The 24,714-nt window shown below is 41.5% G+C and overlaps 1 protein-coding gene across 7 annotated transcripts in view; it reads right to left on the bottom strand.

Moving 5' to 3' along the window:
- The window catches only part of MLLT3 (MLLT3 super elongation complex subunit), a 401,860-nt gene that overhangs the window by 3,848 nt on the left and 373,298 nt on the right, over window positions 1-24,714 (bottom strand). For all 7 annotated transcript variants that reach the window (XM_073636372.1, XM_073636333.1, XM_073636353.1 and 4 more), the window contains one exon: window positions 17,706-17,777. In XM_073636372.1, coding sequence (XP_073492473.1) covers window positions 17,706-17,777 — 72 coding nt within the window. The remainder of the gene's footprint in view (window positions 1-17,705; window positions 17,778-24,714) is intronic.

The following is a 24,714-nucleotide window of genomic DNA, read 5'->3' as shown; positions in this document are numbered from 1 at the left end:
TCCCAATTGACCAGTGCATTGACTATAGCCGACAGCACTGATCAGCGTATTCTGACAGAGGGGAAGTCTCCCCGCTCTCAGAACACAAAAGGCATAGCAGGAGGATTTCCCCATGCACATCAAATATTCGATTAGGGGAATCTGTTTTTTTTTTATTTTTTTTGTTTAACCTGCTGTTCGAATGAAGAAAAAAAAAAAAAGAATAATGTATGAACTTCCTTAGATTTACCTTTCAGTGACTTTACAGATAACCAAGCACACACAAACCACATATACAGTTGTGTTAAAAATAATAGCAGTGTGTTTAAAACGTGCAACATGAACTCTTCAAGTATGATGATGTATTCAAACTGATCCATGATCCCTGGTATGCGATAAATAGGCCCAACACCATAGTATGAGAAACATCCCCATATCATGATGCTTGCGCCACCATGCTTTACATTGTACTGTGGCTTGAATTCAGTGTTTGGGGGTCGTCTGACAAACTGTCTGCGGCCCCTAGACCCAAAATGAACAATCTTGCTTTCATCAGTCCACAAAATGTTGCGCCATTTCTCTTTAGGCCAGTCGATGTGTTCTTCAGCATGTCGTCTTTTCAACAATGGGACTTTGCAGGGGCTTCTTGCCGATAGCTTGGCTTCACATAGGCATCTTCTAATTGTTACGGTACTCACAGGCAACTTTAAACCTTCTTTGATCATTCCTGGAGCTGATCATTGGCTGAGTCTTTGCCATTTTGGCTATTCTTTGATCCCATTGAATGGTAGTGCTGCGTTTCCTTCCACGTCTTTCTGGTTTTGGTTGTCATTTTAAAGCATTTGAGATCATTTCAGCTGAGCAGCCTATCAGTGTTTGAAATTCTTTATATGTTTTCCCGTCTCCAATCAACTTTTTCAAAGTATGCTGTTCTTCTGAACAATGTTCGGAACGACCCATTTTCCCATTCCCATTTTCCTCAAATTGCCAGGGAGACATGCACTATACCCAGCATTTGCATTTGCTGCCTTCATCCTTAAATAAGTACCACTTGTTTGGCACCTGTTTTTTCACGGACTGAATGAACTCACTAATTGAATTCCACGCTGCTATTATTTTGAACACGCCCCTTTAAAGTAATAATTCAATTATACAGAATCAGCATGCATGTCATAACTGTTCTGTCTGTTGGGGTTTCTATTACTCTACTACACCTATCATTAACCACTTCAGCCCTGGAAGGATTTGCCCCCTTAATGACCAGGCCATTTTTTGCGATACGGAACTGCGTCGCTTTAACTGACAATTATACAGTGGTGCAATGCTGTACCCAAACAAAATTAATGTCCTTTTTTTCCCACAAATAGAGCTTTCTTTTGGTGGTATTGGATCACCTCTGCGGTTTTTATTTTTTACGCTATAAACAAAAAAAAAAAACCACAATATTGTTTACTTATTATTATTATTACTCTGCTATAATAAATATCCAAAAAAACACACAAAAAAATAATAATAAAAAAATACTAATTTCTTCATCAGTTTAGGACGATATGTGTTCGTCTACATATTTTTGGTAAAGAAAAATCCCAATAAGCGTGTATTAATTGGTTTGCGCAAAAGTTATAACATCTACAAAATAGGAAATAGATTTATGGCATTTTTATATATTTTTTTTTTACTAGCAACGGCGGCGATCTACGAATTTTAGCGGGACTGCGACACTGCGGCCGACAGATCGGACATTTTTTTGGGACCGTTGACATTTATATAGCTAAAAATAGCCACTGATTACTGTATAAATGTCATTGGCAGGGAAGGGGTTAACACTAGGGGCGATCAAGAGGTTAAATGTGTGTCCCAGGGAGTGTTTCCAACTGTGGGGGGATGGGACTGCCTGGAGGAGGAGACCGATCGCTGTTCATAACCAGTATGAACAGCAGATCTGTCTCCTCTCCCCTGACAGAACGGAGATCCATCTGTTTACATTGACAGACCTCCGTTATGTCTCTCTCAGGAGCGATCGTGGGTGCCCGGCGGACTTCGCGGCTGCCGGGCAGGTGCATCAGCTCCTACGTCACACGGCGGGCGTGCGCTCGCACCTCCGGCGGCGTACAACTACGGCAATTCGGAACGACCGTGGCTGGTCTGCAACTGGTTAAATTATTTGTCATGTAGAAATATATTTTATACCAAAATCAGTGATTGATCTGGTTAGTGATGTTGGACTGCTATTATATTGAACACAACTGTATGTATTCATTTATTTTTAAGAACACTTATGAAAAATACATGGGCTGTAGCTGCCAACCCCTTCATGAAAATATTTATTATCTGACTGCCATACAGATCCTTTTGTTTCAACACTTTGAGTTTGACATGGAAAAGAAAGAGTAAAGTCAGAGCTCCTTACTGGTCTACCTGTTCAGGATCAGGTAGATATGTGGTAGCGCAGGACCAGTAGGGATGAGAACTGAAGTTAGTGTGAATCCAATAGAGGATATGTTGTTAGTGATAATAGTGCAGTGCGTATACAGTAGGGCTGGTTGAGGTTTAGGCTGCCATCTCCCTGATTATGATGGAAGAATTGCCCTTTAGAACCTATTTTAAATTAGTTTTAGGAGTAAACATACTGTATTCGAGGAGTCTTCAAAAAGTTTCCGCATTTTTTATATTTAATAGAGTTTAAAAAAAAGTGTGAAAACTTTTTGAAGAACCCTCATAATAAAACAATAAAAATGACAAAAATATCATTTAAAATAAATGAATGGTTCTTAAAAAATATATATTCAAATGAATATTTAAAATATTAGTAACTGTACAGATGTAGTATCTCATATTGCATGGTCCATGAAGTGTATAAATCTGTCCTTTAATGTATACAAAAATTACATAACATTAAATGCCGGTTCACACCAGAACACAGTGCCTGACAAGCACCGAAATGTCATTCTCTGCTGCAATGATGTGATCGCTGATTAAAGCTATGGACCCATTTTTGGAGATCCTGGTGTGCTGGTGACATTTATTTCACTGTAAATAAAAGACACGTCCCGTGCATGCTTCCCGCACTGCGTTTAAAACGCACTGCCTTTTTGATCTGCTGTGGTTGCCAATGTATTCTTAACAGCACCCCAAACATAGAGCGCAAAGGCAGTGCCTTTGCTGGCACCAGATCACATGGTACCACAGTCTTTAATGGATAACAGTTGTGCTGGATAGAAGCAACCGTGAAAGACCAGAGATGGAACACTGACCGGGGAGATGCAACACTGGAAGACAGAACCTGAATGATGATTCAATGGAGAAAATAATAGTATTGAGGCTGGGGAAGTGATGCAATTATATGGTGGTGGGGGGGGTTGTGATCATAGTGTGGATGAAGGATGAAATGAGTGTTCGTGGGTGAGATAGTGAGATAGAGATATCAGCAGTGTTAAGCAGGCAAAGACAGAAGAGGTGCAAGTCAAGATGAAGTATCTGTGGCTGGGATGAAAAGGTTGTCAGTGTGTCAGAGTTGGGCTCAGCCCTTCCTTCTCTGAGCTGGCTGCTCAGCTGTGGGCTAATTGCCAGCTCCTATCTCTTGACAGTGACTCACCTGTAGATGATATCCCGCTTGTCAGTCCTGCTTTCTTAAGCCATAAGCCCAGATAGTCTCTGTGATGTTGACTAAGGCGAAGGCAGAGATCTTCTCCTGCGCTCCTGTTAAAGACTTGCTTGGCTGACATTCCTTCTGGCGCCAGATCCTGCTTGCTGTTCCACTACGCTGATTCCTGGCTTCCTGACTTTCTGGCTTGTCTGACTATCCGTTCCGGTTACCGAACTTTGGCTATGTTTTGACTACGTTTGTTATATTTACTTTTATTACTAAATAAGTGTGATTTAACTGTACTTCTGTCTCGGTCTGATTCATGGTTTCTGACTCTGGGATGGAGTTTGCTGTAAAATTATCTGGCGGGGTTACTGGTACAGAATACCTGATAGGATGACTGATGCAGTCAGGAAAAGGACATCAGGAATGTGTGGCAGAATGCAGCAGGGAGAGGAGGCGGCAAGATGATAATTTTGTGATTTCAGTGTGTATTTTGGAGGAAGTTGCATAGAAGGACAATGGAACAGGCAGGCTAACATGGTGGACAGGTGAGCTGGGGGACAAACATAGCAGAAGTGACAAATGAAAAGGTATTTGTGTGAAGGAGGAAAGATAATCTGAAAGAACTACAAAAAAATAGGTAGTCAGCATAGGCTGAGAAAGTAGGATGGAAACTGACCTGAGCGTCAGTGTAACCTGAGCAGGGTGAGAGCAGCTTCTGATTCTGAGACTCATGCTGGAGCCTAAAATGTAAATGAATGAACCAATTTGGAGATTGGGTTAGGCACAGGGCAGGAACAAGTTCTAAAGGAACAGAGTGAAATGAATGGCGTGAATGGAGTTGAGGTACAGTGGGGACGGAAAGTATTCAGACCCCATTACATTTTTCACTCTTTGTTTTATTGCAGCCATTTGCTAAAATCATTTAAGTTCATTTTTTTCCTCATTAATGTACACACAGCACCCCATATTGACAGAAAAACACAGAATTGTTGACATTTTTGCAGGTTTATTAAAAAAGAAAAACTGAAATATCACATGGTCCTAAGTATTCAGTAGAAGCACCCTTTTGATCTAATACAGCCATGAGTCTTTTTGGGAAAGATGCAACAAGTTTTTCACACCTGGATTTGGGAATCCTCTGCCATTCCCCCTTACAGATCCTCTCCAGTTCTGTCAGGTTGGATGGTAAACGTTGGTGGACAGCCATTTTTAGGTCTCTCCAGAGATGCTCAATTGGGCTTAATTCAGGGCTCTGGCTGGGCCATTCAAGAACAGTCACGGAGTTGTTGTGAAGCCACTCCTTCGCTATTTTAGCTGTGTGCTTAGGGTCATTGTCTTGTTGGAAGGTAAACCTTGGGCCCAGTCTGAGGACCTGAGCACTCTGGAAAAGGTTTTCGTTCAGGATATCCCAGTACTTCATCTTTCCCTCGATTGCAACCAGTCATTCTGTCCCTGCAGCTGAAAAACACCCCCATAGCATGATGCTGCCACCACCATGCTTCACTGTTGGGACTGTATTGGACAGGTGATGAGCAGTGCCTGGTTTTCTCCACACATACTGCTTAGAATTAAGGCCAAAAAGTTCTATCTTGGTCTAATCAGACCAACAAATCTTATTTCTCACCATCTTGGAGCCCTTCAGGTGTTTTTTTTTAGCAAACTCCATGCGAGCTTTCATGTGTCTTGCACTGAGGAGAGGCTTCCGTCGGGCCACTCTGCCATTAAGCCCCGACTGGTGGAGGGCTGCAGTGATGGTTAACTTTCTACAACTTTCTCCCATCTCCTGACTGCATCTCTGGCGCTTAGCCACAGTGATCTTTGGGTTCTTCTTTACCTCTCTCACCAAGGCTCTTCTCCCCCGATAGCTCAGTTTGGCCGGACGGCCAGCTCTAGGAAGGGTTCTGGTCATCCCAAACATCTATTGTGAAAAAAATGTAGCGCATAAATTGTGAAAAAAGTCCCCCGTCCGGGAAACAGCTCGATAATAACACTTAATAAATAGTGTCCACATCAAAAAAATGACTCGTAAGTCTCACAACATGGGTGAATAAAGTCCAATAAGTGATTAAAAAATTTTATGTGTAAAGTGTCCCACTGGGAATGGTAAGTGAATGTGTACAACAGCAAATGTTCAAACACAGGTAGATCTTTAAGTCTTCCAGAGGAACTGTATCCAACAACTGCATAAATCTTGGTAAAAATGGTGTGTAAGAAACTCTTACCAGATACATTGGACTCCCTTGTCAGCGACAGGGAATCACTCGAGCAGATTGCCTCTCAAGGCCTGGAAGCGGACATCACGACTCAGGGAACCTTCTATATCAAACTCAGCATGGATCTCCCGGGGCCGCCAGGTAGGTCCCCACACAGGATGGTCAAGGTACGGATCCGAAGAGATGGTGCGTCACGCTTGAAACTGGAGTAGAAACTGGATTTTCTCTCAGATGGTATGTGGAGAAAAAATAAACATGCTCCACATAGTGTAGATATCGGGCGCTTTCAGCATCCTCCTTGTTGCCCATTTTTGTTTTTATATTTTGTGATCACATTTTTATTGTAACCAGGCTTTTTAGCAATAAAAAAACCCACCGTGCTTATCTACACTATGTGGAGCATGTTTATTTTTTCTCCACATACCATCTGAGAGTAAATCCAGTTTCTACTCCAGTTTCAAGCGTGACGCACCATCTCTTCGGATCCGTACCTTGACCATCCTGTGTGAGGACCTACCTGGCGGCCCCGGGAGATCCATGCAGAGTTTGATATAGAAGGTTCCCTGAGTCGTGATGTCCGCTTCCAGGCCTTGAGAGGCAATCTGCTCGAGTGATTCCCTGTCGCTGACAAGGGAGTCCAATGTATCTGGTAAGAGTTTCTTACACACCATTTTTACCAAGATTTATGCAGTTGTTGGATACAGTTCCTCTGGAAGACTTAAAGATCTACCTGTGTTTGAACATTTGCTGTTGTACACATTCACTTACCATTCCCAGTGGGACACTTTACACATAAAATTTTTTAATCACTTATTGGACTTTATTCACCCATGTTGTGAGACTAACGAGTCATTTTTTTGATGTGGACACTATTTATTAAGTGTTATTATCGAGCTGTTTCCCGGACGGGGGACTTTTTTCACAATTTATGCGCTACATTTTTTTCACAATATTTGTTTGGTTGTTGTCACTTTGTATGTAGCGGCTCCTTATGTTTATTTTTGTTTATTTTTCTTAGCGCAGTGTATACATTTAATTTATTTTGCATCCCAAACATCTGTCATTTAAGGATTATGGAGGCCACTGTGCTTCTGGGAACCTTAAGTGCAGCAGAATTTTTTTTGTAACCTTGGCCAGATCTGTGCCTTGCCACAATTCTGTGTCTGACCTCTTCAGGCAGTTCCTTTGACCTCATGATTCTCATTTGCTCTGACATGCACTGTGAGCTGTAAGGTCTTATATAGACAGGTGTGTGGCTTTCCTAATCAAGTCCAATCAGTAAAATCAAACACAGCTGGACTCAAATGAAGGTGTAGAACCATCTCAAGGATGATCAGAAGAAATGGACAGCACCGAGTTAAATATATGAGTGTCACAGCAAAGGGTCTGAATACTTAGGACCATGTGATATTTCAGTTTTGCTTTTTTTAAAAAATCTGCAAAAATGTCAACAATTCTGTGTTTTTTCTGTCAATATGGGTTGCTGTGTGTACATTAATAAGGAAAAAAATGAACTTAAATGATTTTAGCAAATGACTGCAATTTAACAAAGAGTGAAAAATGTAAGGGGGTCTGAATACTTTCCGTCCCCACTGTAGATGGTTTCAGGATTATAAGCAATTGTTAACAGATAGGAAAGTACTGGGAGGAACTCAGACAGAAGAGTCTATGGATGATTTGTATTTGCATGGGTTCTAGCCTTCAGAAAATGTAGGTGAAATTGAAAGAAAAAAAAAATCCTTATTTAGGATGACATCTGAGGTGTGATAACGTTGTGTGGGGACACAGCTCATCTCTCTAGTTCTGCCATGGTCACTCACTTCATCCTTCTTTGCATCTTTCCTACCAACTGTGATCACAACTGCACATACCTCACTGCTGCACTTCCCCAGTTCCGAATATGATTATAGTCTTCATAGCATCCTCATTTAGTTTCAGTCTTCCACTACTGTGCAACCCCTCCCCCTCCCTTCTTTTTTTCTCTTTACCTCTGGTCTCAGTCTTTCACAGCTGTTTCTTCTCTGCCCAATCACTAGTCTCCTTTAAATTTAGCACCTCCCTTGCAATCTCTCAGTCTCAGCTTAGGTGATCTTCTCTGCTCAGCCTCACTATGTTACATGTTGCATAGTTTTCTTTTTCATCCAGTTTAACACAGCATGTCTTGCTAAGTATCTGTAATAATAATGTCTTGTAGTTCCGTCTTCTGTCACTAGTTCATTGCCCATCTGCCCCTACCTTATACCACTCCAGCTTGGTCAATTTGTTTGTTTGTCTTCATCCATGTAATCTGCCTATGGACCATAATAATCTGCAGTACTAATGCATCATTTTTTTGTCCCATAACATAAATTTAGCCTCAGTTCAGGCTCTTTATTAATATTTCATCCTATCATTAAACCGCTGTTTAAGGTCAGTTTTACCCTTTCAGCACATCTGCACATGCACCAGACAGTCAACAATGGCAGTGCTGGTACAGGGGGGACAATAAGGGGACAGAATTGCCTCATTAACAAATGCAATATTTACTCAGTCTAAATGATTCATGTATTTTAATTAAAAAAAAAAAATTAAAATGAAAAAGCAATAAAAAAAATGATATCCAATTGTAGAACGATGAGGACTAGAATCAGATGCAAACAAAATTCGGTGAAAGTCCACATTAATTCATTTGATGCAAGCGTTAACAGACAGATGTGCACATCATGGCCCAGGCAATACTATAAATCAGTACATTTACCTATAATTTGTAGATTTTAAATTACAGTAATGATCTACTACTGCTTATACAATTTTTGATAAGAAATATAATTCTATCTTAGATATTATTATATATATTTGCTATAATTTTTTTTTTCATTGCATTGGCTGTAATCGACGTTCTTGTTAGTTGCCGACCTGTACGTGATTTTGTTCAAAAGGCACTGGGGTGCACGCGCGTCCTGCTGAAGCTGCAATCGTGCACTGATTGGCTACAGGGGGAGCCAATCAGCGGACACGATGTACGCTGGCCACCCGCAATTGCTCCCCACAGAGATAGGATGGTGGTCTGCCGATGTAAACAAGGCAGACCACCATGCTGTCAGGCATGGACACCATGATCTTGTGTTTCTGCTAATCAGGAACACGGATCACTGTGTCCATGCAGTGTGTCCATCCCCCCACAGTAAGAATGCACAGAGAACACACTTAACCCTTTGATTACCCCTGATGTTAATCCCTTCCCTGCCAGTGTCATTTATACAGTGTCAGTGCATATTTTTAGCACCAAACACTGTAATAATGTCACTGGTTCCCAAAAATGTGTCAAAAGTGTCTGTTAGGTGTCCGCTGATCACCGCCATTACAAGAAAAAAAAAAGGCCATAAATGTATCCCTTATTTTTTTAGACGATATAACTTTTGCGCAAACCAATCAATATACACTTATTGGGATTTTTTTACCAAAGATATGTAGAATACATATTAGCCTAAACTGATGAAGAAATTAGATTCTTAACATTTTTTTATTGGATATGTTTTATAGCAGAAAGTAAAAATTTTTTTTTCAAAATTGTCGCTCTTTTTTTTGTTTATAGCACAAAGAGGTGATCAAATAACACCAAAAGAAAGCTCAGTTTGTCGGAAAATTTTGATTTTGGGTACAGCGACAGTTAAAATAACGCAGTGCCGTCTGGCAAAAAATGGTCTTGTCAGGAAGGGGGTAAAACCTGCCGGGGCTGAAGTGGTTGGCAAATGTTTTAAACAGATTTAAAAGCAATATGACCATTTTTACTAGGTGCTCCCAACTACATATCTAAAATATCTAAATAATGAAGCAAAAGGGTCAGAACTGCAACCATGCAACTAGTATTTTCAGGAGAGCTCGGCATATGCTACAAACAGATTTCTCACATGGTAGCAGAAATAAAATTAACATCTCAATGTCTACCTCTACTTATACATGTCTTCATTATAAAATCACATTAAATTTATTATGTTTGCGACAGGCTTACTTTAATACTAATGCAATAGAAATATACAAAACACCATACAAAGATTTTTTCCCTTTAATTCTTCGTCATACTGAAATGTTTTTCAAACTCCTTGTGGACCAAAGTCTTTGATCATTTAAATAAGCTACAGTCACAATGTCAAACATGAAAGTGATGGTCCTTCACAAGGTAACTTACAAATTGTGCACATGGCTCCTAATTAAGTCCAGTCTGTATACACAAATATATGCAATCTTCTTCTATAGAAAAAAAGGAAAACAGTTCTCTAGTTCTAAAGACAAAAAATAACCTGACAACAAAATGTCAAGAAGAAAGCTAAATCTAAGACACTTGTTAAGTGGGAAAGCCATGTGCACACCATACATTCTGGAAAAATCAGGAACTAAATGGTCCTATAGACAAAGAAACAAAGGACAAGGCGTCTGTTAAGTATCTATTCTTCTGTGTGGGCAATAAACCCTTGCTATAACACCCTGGAATTGAATATTGTAGCTGCTTGTCTCTTCTTTTAATTACCGCCTATTTAGAAAGGGAGATGGTATTTACAAGTCCACTCATTCAGCTGAACACAGTTGTAGTTTTCACTCTTGAACAACACCTATTACCATCTCTATTTAAAATGACACACTAATATTTATTGGCAAACAGTTGGTAGACATACATTACAATGCTAGCCTAAAATACTTCAACTGTGTGGTTCATCAGTTAGCCAACAACTGAATTTACTATGTCTCTGTAGGAACATATTTGTACACTTCACCAGGCATTCATTCCCTTAATAATATGATTTTACAAACAGTTGTGTTTACGTCTATTGGAAGGCACACAGATATACTGTACAAAATTGACAAATTGACAAAGCCTCCGATAGAGGCAAAGACATGATAGAAGCTACCAATCACATACCTTTTGCTTTAAAGTATAAGCTCACCTTTGGAAACATATTACGTTTTCCACCCGCTTTTAGGGTGGAACAAGTAACATGTTCCTGCTCCTGCAGCCTCTCTCAAATCCACCTTCTAATTGTGACAGTGGACCAGGGATCTTCTGTCCGCACTCGCTGTCACTATTTTAAAAGAACGCGGTTGTGTGGGTCTCCGCCCACATGGCCGCGTCATTCATTCACAGAGTTTTGTGAATGAACTTCAAGTACCGACAGCCTTTGCAGCTGACAGCTTGTAGTTCTCAATGAACTACCAGGGCACTGGTAAACGCTCTAGGTAGTTCATTAATGCTTCCTTTTATTCAGTAATTGCCTGCCCGTATGAGGTATGGGAAGATAACTACACAGCGGGTGCAATTCTTTACAGGCTCCTTAAAAAAATAAATGAACATTTTTTACCTGCAAAAAAATGTGCATGTATTATTTCATGTTTTTTTTTTTAGAAAGGTGAACTTATCCTTTAAGCATAAAACATTTGTATTTGTGTATCGGAGGAAAAAAACTCTTTTGAAACGTTCAGTTAACATGTACAATTCCATTAACAGTTAAAATTTAGCAGCATGTAAGCTAAGTAATTAGCATTCTTGCCTTAAAGCTTTGGATTCAAATCTGGGTCCCTATCTTCATGGGGTTTTTATGTTTTTGTTTTTTTTTATGTTGGCATAGGTGTCCTCCCACAATATAAAAGCAGGATAGTATGGTAACTGGCTTTCTCCCAAACTGCCTCCAGTGTTTGTAAGAGGAGGTAGGGACATTATGAAGAATCGATATAACTGCATCTACAGTACATACTCTGTAAACAGCTCTAAAATAATAAACCACAGAACATAATAAATTCAGCAAAAAAACGTTTGACGATATTAAGCCCAAATATAGTTTTTTAAAATAAAAGTTTTGCGGAGTAGTGTTTTCTGTGTCCCTGTTGGCGAGATTTTACTCACTTTCTGTTGTACTGACCAGGAAAAAAAGTAAGAGAGATCATTTCAGAAAGGACACAGAAATAAAAAAAAAAAAATGTACAAGTTAAAAGTTTTATTAGTTTACACTGTATTAAACACAAGTACTGGTCTTGGTATCTGTGCTGGAGAGATTCTTCCGAATGTAGTATCAGCAATAAAAACCCAACAGGTGTAACCCTTTTACTCTATTCAAATTTAAAAATGCTGTGGCTATAGTTAGGTTTTAACTTTATAATATTTACAAATGTATTGGAAACGCATCTATTTCCTTGGATAGTTTGCTACAGCCGATTCACTTAGGCCCCTTTCACAGGAGAGGTCAGATTGGGTCCGGTTGTCTGTTTTTCAGCCAGACCCGATCGGACCTTACATTCTCTTCTATGGGCAGTCAGATGTAAACTTGTGTCCGTTTATACCAGGCTACTTTTGGGTCTGATCCGATAAAAAAAAAAAAAGAACACATTTTTCAATTGTGGATGGTACAAATGTGGAGAATTATTAAATTAAATGCCTAACTAATATAAGCCAGGTCTTTATTCTTTGAAGTGACTTATTTTCTTTAAAAAACACAAACATGTCATCCTAACCTGTTTTGTGCAATGGTTTTGCATAGATCTGCCCTGATCCTCCTTTTCTGAGTTTCCCTGCCAGCACTCCTGGCTCCTCCCTCTGCTGAGTGCCCAACATAGCAAGCTGCTTCCTATGGGGGCACTTGTGCAGGCTGACTCCTGAGCCAGCTCTGTGTGTCCATAGGCACACAGAAAGGCTTGGTCCCACCCCTGTTCCCTCCTCACTGGCTGTGATTGACAGCAGTCGGAGCCAATAGAGCTGCTACTCCCGTGCACAGAGCTGGATCAAGATCGGGCTCAGGTATAAAGGGTGGGTGGGGGGAGGCACAGAGTTTTTTTCTACATTAATGCAGAGAATGCTTTAAAGTGGATGTAAACCCTGACATATACCCAGTGAAGTGAACAGCCTCAGATGATACACAGAGATGAAACAAATCTCCCTACATAAGTTTTACATGTATATCTGCTGCCTTCAGCTTTATATATTCTTTAAAAAGTTCAGATCATGTTAGAATATTTTCTCTTCCTGTTCAGTACTGCAGTGAAGCCTGGGCATACAGCTAGGACAGCTGATTTGGGGAAAGGCACACACCCCCTCTCCTCATAGGTAGAAACTTTCAGCTCTATTAGTTAAATAGTTCAGCTTGCTGCTAATGTATTTATAGCACCCTCCCAAACACAAAACTCAGGCTGTTTTTATCTCAGTTGATGGAGAACTTGTCAGGCTGATAACAGAAGAACGGAGCAGGAGAAAGCCATGGGACACAGCACTTTGAAGAGAGATAAGAAAACACTGCAGATATATGTGCCCAACTCAAATTTCATGAAAACGGGTTTACATCCAAGGTTAAAAAAGAACCTTCATCCCTTAGAACAACTTTAAAGCAACATTAAACCCAAAAGCAGACATTTATTATATTGCCCTTTACCCTTTCTTAGATGTGATGGCTGCATGCATTTTCTCTTTTAGGCTGTCTTACTTCTATTTTCACCTGGTGATCCTGTCAGTAAGTCTGTTTTTTTTTCTTCAAAAGAACAAGCTGTTCTGCAGATGTAGCCGTTGGAGGTTTGAGACAAACCATTTACCACTTACAGGGGTGCTTACAGTCAGCTTTTATTTATGTAATACCGTTATCCCAAAAGAAAAAAACTGGTGAAAAGTCTAGTGATCCAGCCAGTAAGTCTGTGGTTTTTCAAAAGCACAAGCTCTCCAACAGAATTGACCAGTTTAAATGGATGAAACAATCAGTTTAACACTGGCAGGGGTGATTAAACTGATCATCTTTTATTTATTAATGAAAAACCTTTATCCCAAAAGAAGAAAAATTGTTTGCAGCAACTGCTTATAAAGTATTAGATGGAGTCTGACATCAATTTGTCAGTGTATCTAAATGTGCTAGTACATCTAACACTCCCTTCCTCCCAGACTGACAGTGCAGCTGTCCAAAGGTGCCTCCTATGCTCCTTCATCCAGAGTGGCAACACTCTAAGACAGGCGGTGTGTTATTGACCAGATCACCATGTGAAACAGAAGGAAAAAACCTAAAAAAGAAAACAAATGCAGCCACCACATCTAATGAGGTGTAGCCTGAAATATATTAAAGGGGGGGTGTTAATACTGCTTTAAGACAAATCATCTCCCTTAAGCAAAAATAGAACAATATACTGTTTTAATACATGCTTTGTCATGATACAGCTCATTAAGTCTACATGTGCCATTAGTTTACTTTGGTTCTGAATGACTGTAATCTGGAAACAACCATATAAACTTGTGTCTACAGGCCAGCGGGAAGGGATTTTCTCTCTGCCTGTCAACAAGCAATCTGTACTTCTATCCCCAAAGGCTTTTAACAGCACCTGGTGAGCTTGATTTATGCATATTTCTACTAGCTTATTGTTCAAAAGATCCTCAGCAAAGCAATGTTGTGCCGAACTCAAAACACCTTTAGCACATCTTTAAAAATCAGCAATGATCTAGTAAAAATGTGGCACTCTGTGACTGCTACACAATAAAAGCAAGGGGGATCATGGATGTTGGAAAATGTCAGGTCTTAAAGCGGAGTTCCACCCATAAATGGAACTTCCGCTTATCCAGTTCCTTCCCCCCTCCGGTGTCACATTTGGCACCTTTCAGGGGAGAGGGGGGAGCAGATACCTGTCTAATACAGGTATTTGTTCCCACTTCCAGTAAAAGATTGCAACAGAATTCGTGGCGATCTACGCTATGCCCGGCCCCTCCTCCATCCCCCTCCGCTGTCTTCTGGGAGACACACAGGTCCCAGAAGACAGCAGGAACCAGTCAGAACGCTCAGCGCGGCTCGTGCATGTACAGTAGGGAACCAGGCTGTGAAGCCACAAGGCTTCACTTTCTGATTCCCTACTGAAGATGCCGGCGCCTCCCCCCAGAGCCAGGTGAGCTTTGGGTGAGGACATCCCAGGATCCTTGGACAGGTAAGTGTTCTTATTTTAAAAGTCAGCAGCTGCAGTATTTGTAACTGCTGACTTTTAATTTTTTTTCCGGCAGGACTCCGCTTTAAGCAAATCCTAAATGTGTGATTTAAAAATATGCTAACTTCAGCCAAGAAAAAAGTAGGGAGTCTTTTAGCATGTAGCATAATGTAAAATTCTTGGTTACATTGCCCTAACTCTCTTCCTGTACACACACATTCCTATGAGCCTTTGACTATAATGGCTTGCATTACTTATCAATAGTGATATGTATGAGGCAAGACCTGTAGATGCTTGCACTTAAAATAAAAACTACTATTAGGGAAAACAGTCACTTTAAAGTGCTACTAAATAGAAGTGGTAATTGCCATAATTCATTCACATAAATGATATATATCATGTCACTGTATTTTGTTTTATTTTAAAAATCCTCTAAGTACTTTATTCCTACAGTGCTGTTGTGTGGTCACATGACCTTTTCCTGTTCTTTGGCATTTGCAGGAAAAGATCCTTGGGAGGGGCATCTATTACTCTGTTGACGTGTGCTCTCTACAGTGTGAGTCTGTGTCTGGCCAGCCCTGATTGGAACTGTGCCAGTCACGACTGAGAAAAAAAATGTGACTGCTCGCCGCTCTCCTCTCCTGGGCTGACAGCTCTAGTGGGAGGGGCTGAACCTCCCACTGACATCAGCTGGAGGAGGGGAGGAGAGGAGGAGAGCGACAAGCAGTCACGTGAGCACTGGGAGATGCTCTGAAATCAGGTAGAAATCTGCATTTTTTTTTTTTTTTTTATAAAACACATGCAGTGGGGCACATGTCCTTATTTAACACAGGGGATTGTATCATCATAATATAATGGTATTAGCAGCAGGATGGAAGGGGCAGAACCAGGCAGGATCAGCCTGGTATTTCAGGTGATACATGGGGCCAAATTAGACAGCACAAGCACTGTGCTGTTTTTAATGCTTTAAAGGGGCAGGATTTTTTTTTTTTTTTTTTTTTTTTTAGGGCAACAAACACTTTAATTCTATTTTCACAATTAAGAAACAGAGAGCCCTATACATCTGTAATTTACCATTCCCATAGCATTCCATGCCTTTACAGTATCTCACAAAAGTGAGAACACCCCTCATATTTTTGTAAATAGTTTATTATATATTTTCATGTGACAACACTAAAGAAATATCACTTTGCTACAATGTAAAGTAGTGATTGTACAGCTTATATAAAAGAGTGTAAATTTGCTGTCCCCTCAAAATAACTCAACACACAGCCATTAATGTCTAAACTGCTGGCAACAAAAGTGAGTTCACCCCTATGTGAAAATGTCCAAATTGGGCCCAAAGTGTCAATATTTTTGTGTGGCCACCATTATTTTCCAGCACTGCCTTAACCCTCTTGGGCATGGAGTTCACCAGAGCTTCACAGGTTGCCACTGGGGTCCTCTTCCACTCCTCCATGACGATATCACGGAGCTGGTGGATGTTAGAGACCTTGCGCTTCTCCACTTTTCCGTTTGAGGATGCCCCACAGATGCTCAATAGGGTTTAGGTCTGGAGACATGCCTGGCCAGTCCATTACCTTTACCCTCAGCTTCTTTACAAAGGCAGTGGTCGTCTTGGAGGTGTGTTTGGGGTTATCAAGTTGGAATACTGCCCTGCGGCCCAGTCTCCGAAGGGAGGGGATCATGCTCTGCTTCAGTATGTCACAATACATGTTGGCATTCATAATTCCCTCAATGAACTGTAGCTCCCCAGTGCCGGCAGCACTCATGCAGTCCCAGACCATGACACTCCCACCACCATGCTTGACTGTAGGAAAGACACACTTGTCTTTGTACTCCTCACCTGGTTGCCGCCACACACGCTTGACACCATCTGAACCAAATACGTTTATTTTGTTCTCATCAGACCACAGGACATGGTTCCAGTAATCCATGTCCTTAGACTGCTTGTTTTCAGCAAACTGTTTGCAGGCTTTCTTGTGCATCATCTTTAGAAGAGACTTCCGTCTAGGATGACAGCCATGTAGACCAATTTGATGCAGTGTGTGGCGTATGGTCTGAGCACTGACAGGCCGACCCCCCCATCCCTTCAACCTCTGCGGCAATGCTGGCAGCACTCGTACGTCTATTTCCCAAAGACAACCTATGGATATGACACTGAGAACGTGCACTCAACTTCTTTGGTCGACCATGGCAAGGTCTGTTCTGAGTGGAACCTGTCCTGTTAAACCACTGTATGGTCTTGGACACTGTGCTGCAGCTCAGTTTCAGGGTCTTGGCAATCTTCTTATAGCCTAGGCCATTTTTATATAGAGCAACAATTCTTTTTTTCAAATCCTCAGAGTTCTTTTGCCATGAGGTGCCATGTTGAACTTCCAGTGACCAGTATGAGAGAGAGAGAGAGATAACACTAATGAGTCACATGACACCAGGGAGGGAAAATGGCTATTTGGGCCCAATGTGGACATTTTCACTTAGGGGTGTACTCACTTTTGTTGCCAGTGGTTTAGACATTAATGGCTGTGTGTTGAGTTATTTTGAGGGGACAGCAAATTTACACTGTTATACAAGCTGTACACTTACTACTTTACATTGTAGCAAAGCAAAATTTCTTCAGTGTTGTCACATGAAAAGATATAATAAAATATTTACAAAAATGTGAGGGGTGTACTCACTTTTGTGAGATACTGTATATTCCAGAAACATACCATATCCATAAACCAGAAATGGCAGGTGTGACAGTCTCATACACCAGGTACTTATTCTACTCAGTGCACCTCAAACATTACTAGAATTATTATTATTTATGCTTATACTTTACATAATATATCAGCGCTTAAAAACTACCAGTTACTATAAATCATGTTATTTCTTTTACTCCTTTTTATTCCTGTATTAAGAGATTAGAGATATGGTCACCTCAGCTTTATGCTGCAGCATGATAGTAATACAGTGATAAATGCACCTGCTTTTCTGTCATCAGCATTACTGCATAGACTTTAGCTTACCTGCTGAAGTATGTGTCTTTCTCTTAAAGTCATTAATCGCCTGTGGAGCTCAACTAACTCATCTAGGTATGCCTGGAAAAAGATAACAATTTTAAATACTACTCATGTGGCTCAGATAAAACAGCAGGGAAATGCAGGAAAACACCAAGACAAGCACGCAAGCAAGAATTTTAATTAACATTTATACAATCAGTAAGACAGTTGGTTCAGTTTTTTTACTGAGCTCAAAGGATGCTTTAAGACACAAATAAATGCAAGAGAACAAGGCAAATAAGATAAAATATTTACAATTATGAATACTTAAAGTAGTAATAAACAGTTTTTTGCATAAATACATTCAGATTTACTAAACAACATTTCCCAATAAAAAGTTTATTTATATGTCCAAGCCTTTACAGTTCCTATGTTACAAAGCTGCTCAGTACAGCACTCAATGCTGCCTCCCCAAATTCTTGTCAGCATGCACTATTCTCATCACTTGAATGCAGTCAAGCTGCTTTCAATCAATTAGCTTGGAGGTGAGAGGAGGATGGAGTAGGAGAGTGGCTTGTCAACCTAGGGCCATTTCTTTCTGAGAACAAAGGCACTGTGGGGAGACTCCTCTGCAGGGTCAGCAGGGAGTGTGCTGGGAACACCCAAAATAAGGTGGCTCCAGGGGACCTTGTAAGGGAATAGAGGCACCCAAAAAGAGGAACCAGGGAAGTGAGCAATTTAAGAGTTGGAAATGAAAGCAACCATAGGAAAAAAAAAAAAAGAAAGTTGGGCATGCAAACATGTAAGTGCTTAGGTCTCCATTTCCATGCCAAATGCTGTAAAAAGTTAAAAAACACAAACCTCTTGGGGAAATAAAAAGTCAGTAAATTTACTTATCTTACCTAAGTAAGGGTGATGTTTCAAGTCCTTATTGCGAAATCCCAGGGAATGCCAAGTACTCCAAGTTTTGGTAGATGACATTTTAGCACATTCCAGGAGCATCATCTTGGGAGATTTCGAAGACTCAGCATTTCCTGGGATCTTCTCAGATGGATTCTGTAGAGTAAGGCTGGCCATAGATGACACTGACAGTGTTGAGAGGGGAATCCCTCCCACCAAGCCATGGTGTTCTCCTGGCAGGGGAAGCAGTATCCGCCGGGAGAGCACAGTGATTGCACAGTATTGTTAGCGACTATAACAACCATTAGTGATAATAGCATGTAAAATCCATCAGGCTGGTTGTACCAAAGTTGATCGATTGACCAACTTGGATACATTCAGCCTGCCCATACATGGTTTGATTCGCGGCCAGGTCAACAGGAACCTATGGCTGGCTTAACCACACACTGGAAATCGGTTTTAGAATCGTGCAGAAGTCCTAGGTGGAACAGGAAGGACTGTATGCGCTTTTGGAGCACGAGCAGCATGGCTGGAACACTTATTCTGTAAGTGTATTTTTAGGAGTGTTTTTAATAAATGTAAGAATTTTACAGCATGTGTGGCCTCTGTTACTCTCTGGGTCAGGACCAAAAGTGATGGGTTCTCCATGTGTTATCTGCTGATATGGGCCATTCCTCTTAAACTTGTACAGCATGACCTATTTGATGTATATTAACATAGGTCATATATATAGGGTGAGTGTCTGACCAAAAAAGTGGGAGTGCATGTGGGGAAGTTGGCATGTTGTTACATTCACAGTGGAAAAGAGAACTACCAGGTTCAGAGGATTTTTGTGTTTTTTTATTGAGCATGAGTGACTTTTCCAGATTACTTGTGGATTTTTTATTTATTCACAAACTGTGTGATATATTTCACTTGGTAGGGTGTAGTGATTCACAGAGTATTATATTGCTGAAAGTTTTATTTTTATTTTATTTTTTTTTAGATAGCAGTGCTGCATTTTTACAATGTTTTTACACTTGTCATTAGAAAGATGGCAACATGATCCCCTGCAGTGCAGAAGTAGTTTTTTTTTCATCTTGGTTCAGCATTTTTGAATGGGTGATGAATAAACAGGCCCTGATTTATAGTGCAAAGCTTGCTTTTAGGCCCCTTTCACACTGGGGCGGTGAGTGTGACCATTGATTTCAATGAGCAGGAGCGGTATACACACCGCTCCAAAGATGCTGCTAGCAGGACTTTTTTTTTAGCGTCCTGCCAGCGCACCACTCCAGTATGAAAGCCCTCGGCCCTTCTTTTGTATCATGTGCGCTCTCCGACATTGCATGGGATTCTCATATGATGTCTGTGTAATGCGAATTTAGCCATACAGATTGTATGGCTGAATTTCCATCGCATTCAGACCAAAGTTGTGCAGGAGCCTTTTTTTGGTCTGCACCAGAATCGGATCGCATGGGTGTTCACACCCATGCAATCCAATTCCTGTCCGAATTGCCAGTTCGCACTGTGATATGCGAACCAATCTGGGGGTGTCTTTAACTTTCTATTCACACCTGCGGTGGTTCACATGGGGCAGTGTGAACTGCCTGCAGATGACATGCCATGCAGGAACCCGTTCTGGATTCACATGAGTTCTCGCATCGCAGCAGTGTGAACCAAGCCTTAGGATACTTTGAGCTCTGTATGCAAACAAGTGACTTTCCTTAGGATGTCAGTCATTAAGACCAACCATAAGGAACATGTAGGTCAATGAATAGGACAGCAGTATTAAAAGGGGCACTCAGTCATAACATTTTTTATTTAATAGTTATGACTTTACCCCCTAGTAGGTGAGGCAGGCTCATGCAAGATGCAGAGCTTAAGTGGCACCTCCGTCTTCACCAGACCACCCCGCAAGAGATGAGTTAGTGACCCCTAGGCTACTTTGCTACAAGATGTCACCAGGTCAGGACCACAGAGGTATAACAAGAGCAGTATTGACTATAATCAACAAACAGGGTAGCGGCACTACTGTGTCAGTTCAGGCAGTGGATGAGGCATCAACCAAGGCAAAAAACAACTGGTATAACAAAAGTCCACTTGATTAATATAATACTTCTCTACCACTCACCATGTAAGGTGTTGTCGCGGTAACCATAAACTGTAAACAAAAAAAGGGGGGGTTATCCCAATGACAGTCATTGGGAAAGCATAGTGGTTACTATGGGTAACAAAGAGTAGTACTGAAGTAGTATCTGGAAAAAAGTCAATTTTATTGACAAGCAGTAAAAAAAACAAAAAAACAATGTGCTACACTCTGCTTGGTGTGCAGCTTCACAGTATCACCTATATTGTGACTATACCTCGTTAAGTGCTTTGTCAAAGACAACAGACAGGGACATACATAGAACATAACCGTGCTAACCCATTAAAACCAAGGAACGTCCGGACGTCTGGTACTAATGTACAAACCGTATGTCAGGCGATAATTATCGCATGAGTGGACCATTTTATAACAAAAATGTATAATCATCTGGCATCTGGTCTGTGCATAGCCCCGAGAACGTTGGAAGGATGGTGATACCTCTCTTTCCCAGTTTTAGAAGAAGAGTATCAAGACATTCACGTGGAGTGGGAAGTGCATAACATGCAATGTGTGGAAGGATATATCTTGAACCATACAACAGAATGGTGGCTGCAGGGAAATCCTCACTGGGGTATGCCACTAAGGACAGTGATGGAAGACATGATGAATGTCACTAAATTCACTAGGACATCCAAATACTGATGGATAATTATTTCCCATAAAGTCCAGTGGCAGATTCCAATCAATGAAGCAGCTTCCTCTGACCATAAGTATAAATACAGGTCCGTATATTTTGCAAAGCCACTTTGTACATTTGTTAGTTCATCATGATCAGTGCAAATTAATGTACATTAACCACTTAAGCCCCGGACCATTTGGCTGGCCAAAGACCAGAGCACTTTTTGCGATTCGGCACTGCGTCGCTTTAACCGACAATTGCGTGATCGTGCGACGTGGCTCCCAAACAAAATTGACGTCCTTTTTTCCCCACAAATGGAACTTTCTTTTGGTGGTATTTGATCACCTCTACGTTTTTTTATTTTTTGCGCTATAAAAAAAAAAAAAAAAAGCGAAAATTTAAAAAAAAAGCAATATTTTTTACTTTTTGCTATAATAAATATCCCCAAAATATATATATATAAAAAAAATTCTCAGTTTAGGCCGATACGTATTATTGTAAAAAAACAACGCAATAAGCGTTTATTGATTGGTTTGCGCAAAAGTTATAGCGTCTACAAAATAGGGGATAGTTTTATGGCATTTTTATTAATAATTTTTTTTTACTGGTAATGACTGCGACATTATGGCGGACAGATCGGACACTTTTGGCGCTATTTTGGGACCATTCACATTTATACAGCGATCAGTGCGATTAAAAATGCATTGATTACTGTGTAAATGTGACTGGCAGTGAAGGGGTTAACCAGGAGGGGGCACTGCAGGGGTTAAGTGTGTCCTAGGGATGTGTTCTAACTGTGGGGGGATGGGCTATGTGTGACATGACAATGATCAACGCTCCGGATTACAGGCACCTGTAATCAGTAAACAACAGAGAGAAGCACACCGCTCCAGGCAAACTCAGGTGCAGGATGGATCACAGGTGCAGACCTCGGCTCACCACCGTGGAAGACGAACAAGACAAGGAATTGGTCGCACACTGGAACTCCAAATTATCTCAATGTCATCTTTATTGTCAAAAAAGGGTCAGACAGATACAGGCAATGGTAGACGTTTCACAAGCGTTAGCTTGCTTGTTCACAACCTGTAATCAGTGTCCTGTCACTAGGCAGAACGGGGAAATGTTTGTTTACATCAGCATTTCCCCGTTCTTCCTCTCCGTGAGTTGATCGCGGGTATCCCCGCGGACATCGAGGCCGTGGGACCCGCGATCACACTCACAGAGCTCGTGGCAGGGTAGCGTGCGCACGACCACATGGTGGCAAATTTAAAGGGACGTACCTGTACGCCCATTCGCCTGTCCGTGCCATTCTGTCGACGCATATGTACATGCAGCGGTCAGCAAGTGATTAAGAATTGGAGTGACATCCGCCACATCGATGAGAGCAATGGAAGCAATGAATTGGTTAGCTTAAGACTAACAGTCAGAGACTATGCAGATGAGGATGGGTGAAGGGTAAATGACGGAAGGACGAATGTCACAAGTTGGATTAGCAGCAAGGATGAGAAGTGTTATAATGGGGGATTTTAATTATCCAGACGTAGACTGGGCGGAGGGAACCACACATTCGTCTAAGGCTCGCCAGTTCCTAAATGTCTTGCAGGACAATTTCATGGTTCAGATGGTAGATGCACCAACTAGAAATAAAGCGTTACTGGATATACTGATCACCAACAATGCAGACCTGATCACGGATGTGGAAATACAGGCAATTTAGGAAACAGCGATCACTGGTCAATTAGCTTCAGTATAAATCACACAAATAGGAAACATAAGGGGAATACAAAGACACTGAATTTCAAAAGAGCCAACTTCCCTAAACTACGAACCTTGCTAGAAGGCATAAATTGAGATAAAATCTTAGGAACAAAAAACAAAGAGGAGAGATGGGTTTGCTTTAAGAGCATAGTAAATAAGGGCATTAGCCGGTGCATTCCATTGGGTAATAAATTTAAAAGAGCGAACAAAAGTCCTGGATGGCTTACTCCAATGTAAAAATGCATATAAAATCAAAGTAGAAGGGGGCGTGGCCTGACCTAGCAGGAAGATGGAAGCTTAATCCCTGAGCTCCTGCCACCACAGGGAAAAGCTGACTGGAATCTGAGGTAAAATTGCCTCTAAATACCTCCAAATCATGGGGACTGCATCGCGGAACTCTTCTGCCTCCCACTCCCGCCGCAAACAATTAGGGGACGGGGGTTATAATATTCCTAAAATGCTTTATACCGGCAGAGGGAATACGGGGCCTTCCCGCCACAGACACTCACACTCTCAGGCTTCTGAAGCGGCCCTGACAGAACCGCCACATGCAGGATCTCCAAACCCTCACAGGGATAGAAATGTCATTGAACTCTTACTACAGCCGCACTTAAACATGCAGGACCTGCGGACCATCGCAGAGGATATCAAAGACGCTTTATCTGCCGCCATTTTAGAGCTCAGGCTCAATATCCGTGCGCTCAGTGACAGAGTTCTCACAGTTGAAAGTGTGACTGAACGCAATGTGACTATCCGCAAAGCTGAGAATCGCATTGACTCCCACACGTTACAAATGAGAGATATGCAACGCCATCTGGAAGACCTCGACAACAGAGGTCGGCGCTATGATCTCAGAGTCAGAGGACTGCCAGAGGCCATCGAGGGAGAACAAATAGCCCCCACTGTGACTGGAATCTTCAATGGTCTGCTTAATAGACCACCTCATACACCCATTGATATGGAAAGGATCCCCCGGGCCTTACGTCCCAAGGGAAGGGAGACGGATCCCCCGAGGGACATCATTTGCTGTATAATAGACTTCAAACTGAAGGAAGAAATTATCAGACAAGCAAGAAGCAGACCTCAAATTCTCCATGATGGGAGACCAATCCAAATCTATCAAGACCTCTCAGGAATCACCTTACAGCACTGACGTGATCTGAAGCCTCTGCTGGACGCCCTTTGCACGAAAGGTATTCAATATAAATGGAAATTCCCGCTTTGCCTTTCTGCCTCCTCCCAGGGTCGCACGGCTCTCCTGAGAGTACCAGAGGATCTCCCACACTTCTGCGGAACCCTGGGCATACCCCTGGTAGATGTCCCTAACTGGTATGTGGAGTTTCGTCGCACAGTGACAAGCAAAGAATCACCTCAGGAAGAACCCATGGAGGCGCAAGATACCAGGTACCGTAGGAGAAGGTCCCCATCCGCCCCCAGACACCTTACCGGTACCCACATTCACTACCAGGAGGGCAGCCCTACAAACTCGCTGAGGCTCAGGAGAGCTCACCGAAACCGCTAGCCGGCCTCAGATACACGCTACCATGCAATCTCAGTTTGCACTGTTCAGCTTTAATCAGTTCTTTCACACTGTTAACCTTTAATTCAATGTTTATGTGACTGACTTTCTTCAA

This window comes from Aquarana catesbeiana, linkage group LG01, assembly GCF_042186555.1.
Source record: "Aquarana catesbeiana isolate 2022-GZ linkage group LG01, ASM4218655v1, whole genome shotgun sequence".
In the NCBI taxonomy this organism is placed as follows: Eukaryota; Metazoa; Chordata; class Amphibia; order Anura; family Ranidae; genus Aquarana; species Aquarana catesbeiana.
The sequence above is the reverse complement of the archived record's forward strand: the minus strand, read 5'-3'. Positions and strand labels throughout refer to the sequence as shown.